This window comes from Bombina bombina, chromosome 3 (genome assembly GCF_027579735.1).
Source record: "Bombina bombina isolate aBomBom1 chromosome 3, aBomBom1.pri, whole genome shotgun sequence".
Classification (NCBI taxonomy): Eukaryota; Metazoa; Chordata; class Amphibia; order Anura; family Bombinatoridae; genus Bombina; species Bombina bombina.
In genome coordinates this window covers 688,007,890-688,025,695 of record NC_069501.1, presented here as the reverse complement: position 1 = coordinate 688,025,695, position 17,806 = coordinate 688,007,890, and the positions used below count along the sequence as shown (strand labels likewise).

Here is a 17,806-nt window from a genome sequence, read left to right as displayed (position 1 = left end):
CAGGACTCCCCTGCATGACGTCATTAGTATGCGGTCTGAAGCACACTACACAGTGATACTTAGGCTGTGTAACACACAGGTGCAGCTAAGATGGTTACAACTCCTGAGCCACCAGATAAGCGATATAAAAGGTAGATGTCCTGATTTATTTTATTAACTCAATCTATTTGATATGATGACTTTTGCATTAATATGCACCTACCACATTATGCCTTTGATATAAGGGTTGTTTGGTTTTGATCCACTGGCTGATAGTAATATATAGCAATATATCATACACCACATTTTCACCCATGTTTACTTTTACCGATTTTTCAAGTGGGGATATACACATACGTGGATCACACAGAGTGTGTGGTTCTTTATTTTTATTCATTATTACGAAATATTGATAAGTATTTATATATTCACTAAAATGATGTATTTTGCATTCAAATGTTTTGATGATTTTGTATTTGGTATGCATCGAACAGGCAAGTTCCTGTTTATTGAGAATCACTATGGTTACCTTTTTGGTACAATTTCTCGCTGGGGGAGAGGCTTACACTATTTAAATTGTCATTTGAGTGTTGTGTTTGTTTGTCTGGGGAAGGGGAGTGTGCCCCCAAAATGTCACACTTTATTAATTAAAATTCATTCACTAAAAGACCAGTGAGTGCCTCCTTCTGTCTTTGTATTTAACCGCTGGCACCCTGGCATTTGCAACTGAGGTGAGAGTGCTCTCTTTGAACATTATATATATATATATATATATATATATATATATATACACATATGCATTTATGTGTTCATATGTGTATAAATGTCTGCAAATACATATATATATATATATATATATATATATATATATACACACACACACATCTAAACACATACATACATATGTACACACATATAGACAGTGCAACGGAATTAAATGATAATAATAATAAACATATGCAGTATATACATACATATACATATTTAGACATGTATATGCATGTATCTCAATGTTAAAGACCTTTGTCTGTCTTTTTTTTTTCTAACACCTGATACCTCACATCTTTGAGCCCTTATAACTTTTTGTGCAATATTATTTTTAATAATTTTCATTAGATAATGTTATTATGAGTGAAACTGTACTTTTAAATGTATTTATTATTTTGTGACACTTTTTTGTTTCACGAAACAGTTAACCAGAGCTCTGAGGTTACACTAACCCAACGTGCATTAACTTCAATTGTGCTCAAGTGATCATATTTAATTTCAACTTGTCGATTTCTGTCCGCAGCCTCAGAGCAGGCGGACAAGTTATGGAGTTATATGCTTTAAGTTCATAAGTGTATAGAAGCAACGGCGGATTTCAAAATGCTGTCAGTGTCACGTGGGAACGGCGTTCTGAATCTCGGAACTGTTTGCTAAAGTTTGAGCAGCGCTGTACTGTTTTGATCAGCAGTTAATTGACAGATTCCTATGGAGGATACCAAGTCAGTTACAGAGGATACGTAAGTGATAATTTGGCGATTACGGTCGCTCCATCTCCTGTGTGGATGCATATTGTCCGCTATCACTGCATTCTGTGAAGTCCGCCTCGGCTTCTATGTGATGGTAAACTTGACTTGTTTTGAAACCAGTTCTGGAACCTAAGCAATATTTTAGATGAACAGACAGCCAACAGGGAAGTATATACTAACACATTGAGTACAATGTGTTAGTATATACTTCCCCGTTGGCTGTCTGTTGCTATGGCAACCACATGAAGCAGTTGGGGCAGGACTCCCCTGCATGACGTCATTAGTATGCGGTCTGAAGCACACTACACAGTGATACTTAGGCTATGTAACACACAGGTGCAGCTAAGATGGTTACAACTCCTGAGCCACCAGATAAGCGATATAAAAGGTAGATGTCCTGATTTATTTTATTAACTCAATCTATTTGATATGATGACTTTTGCATTAATATGCACCTACCACATTATGCCTTTGATATAAGGGTTGTTTGGTTTTGATCCACTGGCTGATAGTAATATATAGCAATATATCATACACCACATTTTCACCCATGTTTACTTTTACCGATTTTTCAAGTGGGGATATACACATACGTGGATCACACAGAGTGTGTGGTTCTTTATTTTTATTCATTATTACGAAATATTGATAAGTATTTATATATTCACTAAAATGATGTATTTTGCATTCAAATGTTTTGATGATTTTGTATTTGGTATGCATCGAACAGGCAAGTTCCTGTTTATTGAGAATCACTATGGTTACCTTTTTGGTACAATTTCTCGCTGGGGGAGAGGCTTACACTATTTAAATTGTCATTTGAGTGTTGTGTTTGTTTGTCTGGGGAAGGGGAGTGTGCCCCCAAAATGTCACACTTTATTAATTAAAATTCATTCACTAAAAGACCAGTGAGTGCCTCCTTCTGTCTTTGTATTTAACCGCTGGCACCCTGGCATTTGCAACTGAGGTGAGAGTGCTCTCTTTGAACATTATATATATATATATATATATATATATATATATATATATATATACACATATGCATTTATGTGTTCATATGTGTATAAATGTCTGCAAATACATATATATATATATATATATATATATATATATATATATATATATACACACACACACATCTAAACACATACATACATATGTACACACATATAGACAGTGCAACGGAATTAAATGATAATAATAATAAACATATGCAGTATATACATACATATACATATTTAGACATGTATATGCATGTATCTCAATGTTAAAGACCTTTGTCTGTCTTTTTTTTTTCTAACACCTGATACCTCACATCTTTGAGCCCTTATAACTTTTTGTGCAATATTATTTTTAATAATTTTCATTAGATAATGTTATTATGAGTGAAACTGTACTTTTAAATGTATTTATTATTTTGTGACACTTTTTTGTTTCACGAAACAGTTAACCAGAGCTCTGAGGTTACACTAACCCAACGTGCATTAACTTCAATTGTGCTCAAGTGATCATATTTAATTTCAACTTGTAATACAAGCGCTACGTCTGAGGCACGTGAACAGCCGTGATTAAACCCGATATCGTTTACGCATAACTGTTAGCGTGCCACTCATAATCTGGTCTATAAAGTACTTACAAACACCAGTCTGAAGCTATCATTTTCCCATCTCAATTTCTTTCATTTTTCTCCAACTTAAAGGGATAGGAAAGTCAAAATGAATGTGCATGATTCCGACAGAGCATCTAATTTTAAGACACTTTTAAATTCACTTCTTTTTTCAAATGTGCTTCATTCTCTTAGTATTCCTTGTTGAAAAAGAATGCGCACATATCCTACACTAGTGGGAGCTGCTGCTAATTGGTGCCTGCACACATTTGTCTCTTGTGATTGGCTAACTAGATGTGTTCAGCTAGATGCCAGTAGTGCAATGTTGTTCTTTCAGCAAAGGATAACAAGAGAATAAAGCAAATCTGATAATGGACGTAAATTGGAAAGTTGTTTAAAATTCTATGTTCTATCCAAACCATGAAAGAAAATTTGGGGGTTCCTGTTCTTTAAACATCATTTATCAAACTTACAGTCTCTAGCACTCATGTACTACTTCTTTCATTTTGTTATACTTCTTTCTCCTATATACTGTAACATTACAGGCCTTCTTCACCCTTTTTTCCCACTTTGTTTTATCATGTCCTGTCTACATGAATAATAATAATAATAATAATAATAATAATAATAATAATAATAATAAAAGTACCATTTTCACTATTTACTTGACTTATCTTTATATAAAGCCTAAATGAGTTGGCAATTTAAACAAATAAGTATAAATCTCATAAGCGAATCGTATATATTTTCTACGGAAAGATCAAAGAACAAGTGAGAAAGCCTTCCAATTCTTACATTATTCTATATAATTCACTAAACCATGAAAAGTCTTTTAGAATTAGATATATTTGTCTCACTGGAGTTCTTTGAACTCATAATTCATATGATTGCCTTTTTTTTTTTTTTTTAAAGAAAATGAATAAAAGTATCCGATAGTCTTTTTATACACACAAGTCTATTCATATGCTATGTAAGTGCTATGTATAAACTGTTTTACAGTACTTAACTATTAGCAAAATCCTATAATCATTTTATTTTTTCACAGCTCCGGAACAACAAAGCAAAAGATGTTTGTCTGGATCAAGGGCCGCAGGAGAATCACACAGCTATAATGTATCCATGTCATGGATGGGGCCCGCAGGTTGGATACTTTTCTTTTTGCTTGATGCATTACAGCTTATCAGTTTATTATCACATATAGACAATTAGGGAGATTTAAACCAGCAAACAGTAATATACTTGTTAAGAGCTCCTGTTGGCTATATAGCTGAGGGGGCTCTTTCTTCAAAACAAGGATTCATAAAATCACTGAAGTGATATTATTTGTGTATTTTTATCATTACATCTAATTATCAAACACATCTGCAGAAAATCAATTACCCCGTCAATAAAATAATTTAATGGTGCAGCTTATATTAAATAAGAAGCAGGGAGTAGAATAATAGTTTTCGATGTTGTATTTGTTTTCCAAATAGTCTCCTTAGTCTTTAATAGGTTGTACAATAATTGTTTCTGGCATATTTGCATTAAAGGGACATTAAAGTCAAGATTACATTTTCAGCATGGAATTTCAAGAGACTTTTCAATTTTCGTATTTTATGAAATTCACTTCATTCTCTTATTATCCTTTGCTAAAAAGAATACTAGGTAGGCTCAGGTGCAGCAGTGCACTGTCTGTAAGCTAGCTTGTGATTGGCACTACACACACATGCCTCTTGTCATTGGTCATTGGTTCTGCTAGAGTCCAGAATTACATTGCTGCTCCGGGGATGACCTTAACTACGTGCTGAATCCCCTTGCAAGAGGCAAAATATCTAGAAACACACAATCAATAATACATAAATCTATTTAGCCACCCTCTAGATTAAATAAGAATTCACTTTACTCTTATATTAGAAAAATATTTCCAATATATATTCTGTACTATAAAGTCAATTCACTAAAATCTGATTTAGAAAATATTAGTCAATTAGAACCTTAGGCCACATGAATATTGGAAGCATTTATCTCAGTTGAGAGAGCTATACATTCTTGGGGGGTTCTGGGCACTTTTGGAAATAATTTATAGTATTTTAACAAATTTACAGTATAGAAGAATTCAAAAGATTTTCCCTAAGTAATTTCTAATTATTTTATGTAAGGCACTTACACGTATTTTAGGAGCCCAGGTTTTACCAAAATTTTTAAACCACTGAGTGTTCAAATAAATAATTTAAACTAGGAAATGTTTTAAAGGGACATGAAACAAAAATATTTTCTTGCATGATTCAGATATTTCATACCATTTTAATTATGTATTAATTCTCTTGATATCCTTTAAAGGACCACTAAATGCATTAGAATTGCATAATTACCATGCACTTAATAAAAAGACATTGCAATTACACCTACTATGAATTTCAAAAACAGATCATTTTCTGGCAAATTTATTTTTTCTCCCATTTTCTAGCCCCCTGTATCATGTGACCAACATCAGTCAATCACATACTAGTATATGTATATATAAAATGATTGAAGTAAAGTTAAATGTGCCTGCTCAAAGTTCACAGTGTATACAAACTCCCTGGGGGAAGATAATATATTGTGAACTCTAAGGGCTCCATGTACTAAGCCGTCAATTCATCCGTCATTTTAGACGCGGATAAACTCGCCGTTACTCGCCGCGGGCGAAATGGTGTCCGCTGTCACTATGTACTAATAATCCCCCAATAAATAGACAAGTCTAGCCCGCCGCGAGCAGTGGCGGATTATTGATAAATTTGACGTCTCGCTCGCCGCGACTAAGCTGATGTACTTTTAACTTTCAGTTGAATTGTCTGGCCAATTATTAACACGTGACATGCAAGGTGTCACGAACATCATAGTAGTCGCGGGAATAGAATTTTGCTCCTATAAAAGTTCAACTTATCTAAACAACTTTATTATTGTTCTAAATTTTTTGAAGAGTGATAACAGCGTTATTTTTGTAATATTTATTTACAATTTGGATATGGCTTCATCTGGATCTGATAATATATAAATATTAATATAAAAATAATTATAAAGATTGACAACTATACAATACAAATTTAAAATATAGATTACTCTTTAATTACAGTCGACAAATTTGGCGCAATTTATGTACATGGAAATGAGAGACAAATTAGACGCCAGTTATGCTGTACAATGCTGATATTACTGCCTTTTATATATGTCTAGACTGGCGTCTAGATTGACTTTCCTATTGTTTTGTACCTTGCCCGCCACCTAAAAGGTGGCGAGGCAAAAATAACGAGGTGGGAGCGGAAATTGTAGCGAGCGGACAAATAGATTTTTTAGTACATTCGTTTTTGGCGAGTTGGTGGTCAAATGTGTCTAATTACAGTGAAAAATGGAGCGGTAGCGAGGTTTGGCGGATAAGTAGGCTCGCAATTTTAAAGATGCGAGTTTTAACATAATTGACGGCTTTGTACATATCAGTTTGCGAATTTTGACGCGAGATTTGTTGCGGGTAGCTCGCTGACTGCTTAGTACATGGAGCCCTAAATATCAAAAGAAATACAATGTGATATATACATGTACTATGCACAAAACAAATATGTAGCAAAGGAGTATGGTGATACTGTGTCAAATGCAATAATAAATATAGTGCACAATGAGCTACTAAATGAGGAGTGAGAAGATATATATATATATATATATATATATATCTCAAAGTAACAAAGTAGCAACCAAGTGTAAAGGGATAGACCGTGATCAATCCCAAACTCTCAAATAAAAAAATAAAATAAAATATATATTAATTTAGCTGAGACGAACGTAATAAACACAAAATATATAACAAAAAACAACAGACAAACGTGATCACTATGATATAGTGATAGTATCCTAGAGTGATCCCACAACGACCAGGTATAGTTCCTTATGCAATCTTGGAGAGAAAACAAATGGGACTTGAGGCTGCAAAACTCCTTCCAGTAGCTTGATGGCAAACAAGCGAAAATATCTGTGGAAAAGTAGAAGAGAAGGCACCACAATAGTTCAAGATCAGTGGTGTTGGATCATGACACACTTCTACAGAACTTACTTACAAAGTATAAATCACTTGAGAAGTGCCATAGAAGCCTTCTGGACCTTCTTAGCTGTCCAGAGAGCTATCCTCTCGACCTAGTGGATATATGGAAGCTCCAAGGGAGAGGGATCACCTATACTCCGTGTTCTACAGCCAGATATCCATATCCCAGGATTGTAATGGAAAAGGTTACTAGTACTGCACGCACGCCATCTCTGCGTGCGTGCAGTACTAGTAACTTTTTCCATTACAATCCTGGGATATGGATATCTGACTACATAACATGTATATATCACTCTCCCTTGGAGCTTCCATATATCCACTAGGTCGAGAGGATTGCTATCTGGGCAGCTAAAAAGGTTCAGAAGGCTTCTGTAGCACTTCTCACGTGCTTTATACTTTGTAAGTATATTCTGTAGAAGCGTGTGATGATCCAACACCACTGATCTTGCACTATTGTGGCGCCTTCCTCTCTTCTCTTTTACTTTTCCACTAGTATATGTATACCCTGTGAGTTTGTGCACAGAACGTATGTATATAAAAGACTGTAAAATTTGATAATGAAAGTAAATTGGAAAGTGTCTTAAAACTGCATGCTCTTTCTCAATCATAAAAGTTTATCGAGTATCGTTTTAAAGAAGGAGCAGTAATGCACTACTGGGAATTGGCTAAAGGCCAATGACAAGGCATATATTTGCAGCCACCAGTCAGCAGCTTCTAAGCCTACCTAGGTATACTTTTCAACAGTGCATACAAAGAGAACTGAGCAAATTAGATCATAGATATAGGGCAATATTACGCTTTTTCCACTTGCAATATGGTCTTTTCGCAATCAATTTCCATTGCCGAGGTATTACAAGTCTTAAAAAATCGAGATTGCGAGTGCAATTTCACTTTTTACACAACAATCCTTTCCACACTCGAAGAGCTGTAGTTAAAGGGACAGTCTAGTCCAAAATAAACTTTCATGATTCAGATAGAGAATGTAATTTTAAACAATTTTCTAATTTACTTTTATCACCAATTTTGCTTTGTTCTCTTGGTACTCTTAGTTGAAAGCTAAACCTACGAGGTTCATATGCTAATTTCTATGTCCTTGAAGGCCACCTCTTCTCTCAGGGCATTTTGACAGTTTTTCACCACTAGATGGTGTTAGTTCATGTGTGTCATATAGATAACACTGTGCTCATGCACGTAGAGTTCCAGTGAGCCAGCTCTGATTGGCTAAAATGGATCTCTGTCAAAAGAACTGAAATAAGGGGACAGCTTGCAGAGGCTTAGATAGAAGGTAATCACAGAGGTAAAAAGTGTATTTATATAACTGTGCTGGTTATGCAAAACTAAGGAATGGGTAATAAAGGGATTATCTATCTTTTTAAACAACAATTCTGGTGTAGACTGTCCCTTTAATAGTTTTGCACAACATAAAAGTTTCACAAAACTCTTCAAAATACATTACAGAGTACAGTTACATTGTAAAAAAATATTTAAAAAAATATTGCACACAAAAAATATGTTATCTCGGGTATTAGAAAAAAAAAAGCAGACAAAGGGATTTTACATTGACATACATACAGTACATAGAGAAACATGGATGTATATGTAAACATATGTTTAACTATGAAGATAATGAAAAGATTTTACATATCAATATTATGCACATTAAACAATATCTCAGAGGGATTTTCAAAGATATTTTAGCATATAGATCTTGAGATATCTAGACATATATATTCATATAAATATCTTGCTATAAATAGATATAGCAGTCCAAAAATCATCACATATATATAGAAATATCCTATATAATTAAAGGCCAAGTATGTTTGTCCAAAGCTGTCATGCGCAGTAAAGACTGCGCAAGGACAAACATACCTGGCCTTGAGCAGCAGAGATAGAGGTCAGAAGCGGTCATGATGGGGGGCGTGGCCCAGTGGGCTTGGCATGATGGGGGCGTGGTCAAACAGGAGCTTGTGTGATGGGGGTGTGGCCGTCAGGAGTGGGAGAGAGCAAAAGAGGGGGAGAGAGAGCAAAAGAGGGGAGAGAGAGAGCAAAAGAGGAAGGGGAGAGAGAGCAAAAGAGAGGGAAGAGAGAGCAAAAGAGAAGGAAGAGAGAGCAAAAGAGAGGGGGAGAGAGAGCAAAAGAGAGGGGGGAAAGATATCAAAAGAGAGGGGGAGAGAGAGTGCAAAAGAAAGGGGAAGAGAGAGTGCAAAAGGGAGGGGGGAGAGAGAAAGAGCAAAGGAGAGGGAGAGAGAGCACAAAAGAGAGGGAGAGAGAGAACATAAAAGAGAGGGGGTGAGAGTGAGCAAAAAAGAGGAGGAGAGAGAGAGCAAAAGAGAGGGGGAGAGAGAAAGCAAAAGAGAGGGGGAGAGAGAGAGCACAAAAGAGTTGGGGGAGTGAGAGAAAGTAAAAAAAGAGAGGGGGGAAAAGAGAGCAAAATAGAGGGGGAAGAGAGAGCATGAAAAAGAAGGGGAGAGAAAGAGAGCAAAAGAGATGGAAAGAGAGAGAGAGAGAGGGTAAAAGACAGGGGAGAGAGCACAAAAGAGAGGGGGAGAGAGAGAGCAAAAGAGAGGGGGGAGAGAGAGAGCAAAAGAAAAGGGGGAGAGAGAGCGCAAAAGAGAGGGGGAGTGATAGAGAGCAAAAGAGAGGGGGAGAGAGAGAGCGCAAAAGAGAGGGGGGAGTGAGAGAAAGCAAAAAAAGAGTGGGAGAGAGAGAGAATGCACAAAAGAGAGGGGGGGAAAGAGAGCAAAAGAGAGAGGGAAGAGAGAACGGGAAAGAGAGGGGGAGAAAAAGAGAGCAAAAGAGAGAGGGAGAGAGAGAGAGTAAAAGAGAGGGAAGAGAGAGAGCGTAAAAAGAGAGGGGTGGAGAGAGAGAGCAAAAGAGAGGGGGAGAGAGAGAGCAAGGGGTGGGACAACTATACTGCAGAAAATGGCCGTGTACAAGGGCTTTAGGACTAGTTATTTATAAATACATAGACTATTCCATTCCGAAAACTTTTTCACAATATAAAATATTCACATTTTCATGTACACTTTTTGAGGAGAATACATCATGGGCTTTGCATAACAGATAAGGGCTTTAGTGTGTTTTTTTTTATCTTCTCCTTTGACTTCTACGAGGAATACACAAATGCGCATACGTTTTGGCAGTTTAGATTATGTGGCTTAACGATCATGCAAAATAAGTTATTTTGCTACTTGTAATAGCTGCACAACCCCAAATGAGAAAAAGCTCTAACGTACGCAGAGTTTTTGCAACTGATTTGCCACATGACTTGTAATCTTACCCATAAATTGTAAAGTTATTTAAAAAGTTATTTGATTATCAGAATCATGAAAGAAAAAAATTGTGTTTAATGTCCCTTTAAGAAAGGATACCAAGGAAGCCATAACGTTGAACCTTTCAGCAAATTTTTAAACTTTTGCTAGTTAGGTTACTAACTAAAAATCAAAGAATAAAAAACAAATTCAACAACTTTCTTAACTGTAATTTGAGAAAAATCCTTGACTTCCTGCATTTTCTATAGGATATGCAAAAGATACTTTCACCTGCTTTTTCTGTCCAGTCACAGTTAGTTATGGGCTGTAGGTATAAACATATTTTTATAATGTCTGCCATCAGCTGGTGTTGATCTTTAATGCTAGTCTGAGCTATGTCCTTAATCCACTGTTTTTTAAACCTGTCCTCAGGCCTCCACAACAGGCCAGAATTTCAAGATTACCTTAATCCTTCAGCTGATAATTTCACCTGTGGTCTAGTACGAATATCCTCAAAACGCGGTCTGTTAGGGAGGCCTGAGGTCAGGTTTGAAAACCAGTGTCTTAAACCAATGTAAAGTTGTTAAATAAAGTACCAGTGTCCTTTTTAATCTCTTGTTAACCACAACAGCTATAAGTTATTCCTGCTACCAATATCATACAGGTATTAATGTTACTCCTGCATACTTGTGGAGCCTCAGAATCCCCATGCCATACATCTACATAAAACATACTTAATGGGCCATGATACCCAAATGTTGAAACACTTGAAAGTGATGCAGCATAGCTGTAAAAAGCTGACTAGAAAATATCACCTGAACATCTCTATGTAAAAAAGAAAGATATTTACCTCAAAATATTCTAAGAATTCAAACCCCATTGCAAAGGACTTTAAGCAGCAAATCAGTATGTCTGTCCCGGGAGCTTCGTGCACACTCATATTATTTCCCTATTCAGTTTAAGGAAGTTTACTATGAAATCTCATGAGAGTTAAGTCAAATCTCATGAAATCACAAAGAGTTCATGCCTAGGGATGGGCGAATGTTTCTAAAAATTCGAAATTTAAAACGAATATTGATATATTCATTCTTTCGAATTGAATTTCTAATGTTTATATAACATTCTAACATTCTATTTTCGAATTTTCGTTTTGAATTTTTCAATAAAATTCAAAAATATTTGTTCGAATAATAGAATGTTTAGTTATGTATTCATTCAATTTCGAAATGTAATATTCGGATTTGAATGTGACATTCGAATTCGAATGTGACATTCAAATTTGAAATAGTATTTCTAGTCTACAACTGTGTTTAATAAATTAAATATTCAAATTTGAATGCTACAATCGAATTCGAATGTCACATTCGAATTTGAAATATTATTTCTAGTCTAATACTGTGTTTTAAATGTGATATTTGATTCGAATGTGATATTCGATTTGAATGTGACATTCAAATTCGAAATAGTATTTCTAGTCTAATACTGTGTTTTATAAATGTAATATTCGAATTTGAATGTGACATTCGATTCAAATGGGATATTGGATTCAAATGTGACATTCAAAATAGTGTTTCTAGTCTACAATTGTGTTTTATAAATGTAATATTCGAATTTGAATATGATAATCGAATGTAACATTTGAATTTGAATGTGACATTTGAATTTGAATGTGACATTCGAAAACTGTAAATAACATTCGAAAATCGAGTTTTTAGAATATTCGTTCTTATCAACATTCTATTATGTAAATCGAATTTCTACAATAACATTCGTTCTAACATTCGAATTCTGATATAAACACATTCGCCCATCCCTATTCATGACCTCAGCACTGTTGATGCTTTATCTGCAGCTGGACAGCAGCTGAAGTATAACTTTTAATACGGTACTTACTCTGCGAAGCTGAGGAAATTGTAGGGTAAAATATCTTCCTTTTTTACATAGAAATGCTCAGGTGATATTTTCCTGTCAGCTTTTTACAGTTATACTGCATCAGTTTCAAGTGATTTAGCATATGAGTATTATGTCCCTTTAACTAAACCCCACCACTTCCCTTATTTGACTAAGGGGACTTTAATATTTGAACAAAAGAGTAATTTACTCTCTTACATGAGAGTAAAGTATTTTTATAATCTAGAATACCCTAAAAGTCACTGTATGGATAGTTAAAGCCAGTAATCCTCTGCTACATTGTTAGGTATGTATTCCAGTACAACACTTTAACCCTGTCTGTCTGCCTGTCTGACTTGTTCTATGTATTTTAGCTCAACATTGCTTTAAAGGGATATGAAACCCAAAAATGTTCTTTTGTTATTTAGACAGAGCATACCGTTTAAAAAAAAGTTTCCAATTTACTTTTATTATCAAATTTGCTTCATTCCCATGATATTCTGTGTTCAAGAGATACATAGGTAGGCATCTGTAGCACTACGTGGCAGGAAATAGTGCTGACATCTAGTGCTCTGGCAAATGGACATTTCTGTAAAACTGCTGCCATATAGTGCTCCACAAATGGGCTGGCTCCTAAGCATATATCCCTGCTTTTCAACAAAAGATAATAAGTAAAATTGATAATAGAAGTAAATTAGAAAGTTATATAAAGCCGCATACTCTAGCTGAATCATAAATGAAACAAAACCAGGAAAACAGGCGCAGACTCCTCTAAGTGCAGTAGTTAAAACAACAGTAAATGTAATAGCAAATTGCACACTGAAACTTTCCAACCTCAAATAACCTCAATAAAAATGAGGTATAGCAAAACATTAAAGGTCCCAAAACACAGTCAAAGAGGAAATCCCAATGTTACCTCACGCAATTACTCAGATCGTCCCAGGTAATGTGTGGATATACAGCTTGAAATTCTGTTCCTCTGTAGCCAGTCAGATGGGCAAATAAAAACAAACAAATCACCACAATGTTAGCCGGCTTAAGGTACAGCTGCTCAGTGTGGCATAAAGATAGTGGGCGTGGCCTTACGCGTTTCATAGGGGAACTCCCTACTTCATCAGAGGCTGCCCTCTCACTTCACAAACCGTCTTAAGAACCTGTCAGAAAATGTTACGTGATACCAGCATCACGCTCCTCTTCAAGCAATAGAGCGTTGTTGAGTTTCAGACAGATATGTTAAAGCAATATGACCGGTATACCAGAAACAGTTACAAATATAAAACCAAATGATACAGAGTAAAACCATATTAAGACTATATAGTGTGTAGACTTTGGTTCAAATGAGTGTTTCTAATCTCCTAGATATTATATAAGTACCTGGACCTTACAATTGTGCTATATATAGATATGTTTTCCAATAAAATATTTTCACAATATAAAATATTCACATTTTCATGTACACTTTTTGAGGAGAATACATCATGGGCTTTGCACAACAGATAAGGGCTTTAGTGTGGTTTTTTTTTATCTTCTCCTTTGACTTCTATGAGGAATACACAAATGCGCATACGTTTTGGCAGTTTAGATTATGTGGCTTAACGATCACACAAAATAAGTTATTTTGCTACTTGTAATAGCTGCACAACCCCAAATGAGAAAATGCTCTGATTTGCAACATGACTTGTAATCTTACCCATAAATTGGAAAGTTATTTAAAAAGTTATTTGATTATCTATCAGAATCATGAAAGAAAAGAATTGTGTTTAATATCCCTTTAAGATAGGATACCAAGGAATCCATAATGTTGACCCCTTTCAGCAAATTTTTAAACTTTTGCTAGTTAGGTTACTAACTAAAAATCAAAGAATAAAAAACAAATTCAACAACTTTCTTAACTGTAATTTGAGAAAAATCCTTGACTTCCTGCATTTTCTATAGGATATGCAAAAGATACTTTCACCTGCTTTTTCTGTCCAGTCACAGTTAGTTATGGGCTGTAGGTATAAACATATTTTTAGAATGTCTGCCATCAGCTGGTGTTGATCTTTAATGCTAGTCTGAGCTATGTCCTTAATCCACTGGTTTTCAAACCTGTCCTCAGGCCTCCACAACAGGCCAGATTTTCAAGATTACCTTAATCCTTCAGATGATTATTTCACCTGTGGTCTAGTACGAATATCCTCAAAACGTGGTCTGTTAGGGAGGCCTGAGGTCAGGTTTGAAAACCAGTGTCCTAAACCAATGTAAAGTTGTGAAATAAAGTACCAGTGTTCTTTTTAATCTCTCGTTAACCACAACAGCTATGTTATTCCTGCTACCAATATCATACAAGTATTAATGTTACTCCTGCATACTTGTGGAGCCTCAGAATCCCCATGCCATACATCTACATAAAACATACTTAATGGGCCATGATACCCAAATGTTGAAACACTTGAAAGTGATGCAGCATAGCTGTAAAAAGCTGACTAGAAAATATCACATGAACATCTCTATGTAAAAAAGAAAGATATTTTACCTCAAAATATCCTAAGAATTCAAACCCCATTGCAAAGGACTGTAAGCAGCAAATCAGTATGTCTGTCCCGGGAGCTTCGTGCACACTCATATTATTTCCCTATTCAGTTTAAGGAAGTTTACTATGAAATCTCATGAGAGTTAAGTCAAATCTCATGAAATCACAAAGAGTTCATGCCTAGGGATGGGCGAATGTTTCTAAAAATTCGAAATTTAAAACGAATATTGATATATTCATTCTTTCGAATTGAATTTCTAATGTTTATATAACATTCTAACATTCTATTTTCGAATTTTCGTTTTGAATTTTTCAATAAAATTCAAAAATATTTGTTCGAATAATAGAATGTTTAGTTATGTATTCATTCAATTTCGAAATGTAATATTCGGATTTGAATGTGACATTCGAATTCGAATGTGACATTCAAATTTGAAATAGTATTTCTAGTCTACAACTGTGTTTAATAAATTAAATATTCAAATTTGAATGCTACAATCGAATTCGAATGTCACATTCGAATTTGAAATATTATTTCTAGTCTAATACTGTGTTTTAAATGTGATATTTGATTCGAATGTGATATTCGATTTGAATGTGACATTCAAATTCGAAATAGTATTTCTAGTCTAATACTGTGTTTTATAAATGTAATATTCGAATTTGAATGTGACATTCGATTCAAATGGGATATTGGATTCAAATGTGACATTCAAAATAGTGTTTCTAGTCTACAATTGTGTTTTATAAATGTAATATTCGAATTTGAATATGATAATCGAATGTAACATTTGAATTTGAATGTGACATTTGAATTTGAATGTGACATTCGAAAACTGTAAATAACATTCGAAAATCGAGTTTTTAGAATATTCGTTCTTATCAACATTCTATTATGTAAATCGAATTTCTACAATAACATTCGTTCTAACATTCGAATTCTGATATAAACACATTCGCCCATCCCTATTCATGACCTCAGCACTGTTGATGCTTTATCTGCAGCTGGACAGCAGCTGAAGTATAACTTTTAATACGGTACTTACTCTGCGAAGCTGAGGAAATTGTAGGGTAAAATATCTTCCTTTTTTACATAGAAATGCTCAGGTGATATTTTCCTGTCAGCTTTTTACAGTTATACTGCATCAGTTTCAAGTGATTTAGCATATGAGTATTATGTCCCTTTAACTAAACCCCACCATTTCCCTTATTTGACTAAGGGGACTTTAATATTTGAACAAAAGAGTAATTTACTCTCTTACATGAGAGTAAAGTATTTTTATAATCTAGAATACCCTAAAAGTCACTGTATGGATAGTTAAAGCCAGTAATCCTCTGCTACATTGTTAGGTATGTATTCCAGTACAACACTTTAACCCTGTCTGTCTGCCTGTCTGACTTGTTCTATGTATTTTAGCTCAACATTGCTTTAAAGGGATATGAAACCCAAAAATGTTCTTTTGTTATTTAGACAGAGCATACCGTTTAAAAAAAAGTTTCCAATTTACTTTTATTATCAAATTTGCTTCATTCCCATGATATTCTGTGTTCAAGAGATACATAGGTAGGCATCTGTAGCACTACGTGGCAGGAAATAGTGCTGACATCTAGTGCTCTGGCAAATGGACATTTCTGTAAAACTGCTGCCATATAGTGCTCCACAAATGGGCTGGCTCCTAAGCATATATCCCTGCTTTTCAACAAAAGATAATAAGTAAAATTGATAATAGAAGTAAATTAGAAAGTTATATAAAGCCGCATACTCTAGCTGAATCATAAATGAAACAAAACCAGGAAAACAGGCGCAGACTCCTCTAAGTGCAGTAGTTAAAACAACAGTAAATGTAATAGCAAATTGCACACTGAAACTTTCCAACCTCAAATAACCTCAATAAAAATGAGGTATAGCAAAACATTAAAGGTCCCAAAACACAGTCAAAGAGGAAATCCCAATGTTACCTCACGCAATTACTCAGATCGTCCCAGGTAATGTGTGGATATACAGCTTGAAATTCTGTTCCTCTGTAGCCAGTCAGATGGGCAAATAAAAACAAACAAATCACCACAATGTTAGCCGGCTTAAGGTACAGCTGCTCAGTGTGGCATAAAGATAGTGGGCGTGGCCTTACGCGTTTCATAGGGGAACTCCCTACTTCATCAGAGGCTGCCCTCTCACTTCACAAACCGTCTTAAGAACCTGTCAGAAAATGTTACGTGATACCAGCATCACGCTCCTCTTCAAGCAATAGAGCGTTGTTGAGTTTCAGACAGATATGTTAAAGCAATATGACCGGTATACCAGAAACAGTTACAAATATAAAACCAAATGATACAGAGTAAAACCATATTAAGACTATATAGTGTGTAGACTTTGGTTCAAATGAGTGTTTCTAATCTCCTAGATATTATATAAGTACCTGGACCTTACAATTGTGCTATATATAGATATGTTTTCCAATAAAATATTTTCACAATATAAAATATTCACATTTTCATGTACACTTTTTGAGGAGAATACATCATGGGCTTTGCACAACAGATAAGGGCTTTAGTGTGGTTTTTTTTTATCTTCTCCTTTGACTTCTATGAGGAATACACAAATGCGCATACGTTTTGGCAGTTTAGATTATGTGGCTTAACGATCACACAAAATAAGTTATTTTGCTACTTGTAATAGCTGCACAACCCCAAATGAGAAAATGCTCTGATTTGCAACATGACTTGTAATCTTACCCATAAATTGGAAAGTTATTTAAAAAGTTATTTGATTATCTATCAGAATCATGAAAGAAAAGAATTGTGTTTAATATCCCTTTAAGATAGGATACCAAGGAATCCATAATGTTGACCCCTTTCAGCAAATTTTTAAACTTTTGCTAGTTAGGTTACTAACTAAAAATCAAAGAATAAAAAACAAATTCAACAACTTTCTTAACTGTAATTTGAGAAAAATCCTTGACTTCCTGCATTTTCTATAGGATATGCAAAAGATACTTT

General features: G+C 34.9%; 1 protein-coding gene across 1 annotated transcript in view; it reads left to right on the top strand.

Moving 5' to 3' along the window:
* The window catches only part of GALNT17 (polypeptide N-acetylgalactosaminyltransferase 17), an 820,722-nt gene that overhangs the window by 783,697 nt on the left and 19,219 nt on the right, over positions 1 to 17,806 (top strand). The window contains exon 9 of the mRNA XM_053705420.1: positions 4,145 to 4,240. Coding sequence (XP_053561395.1) covers positions 4,145 to 4,240 — 96 coding nt within the window. The remainder of the gene's footprint in view (positions 1 to 4,144; positions 4,241 to 17,806) is intronic.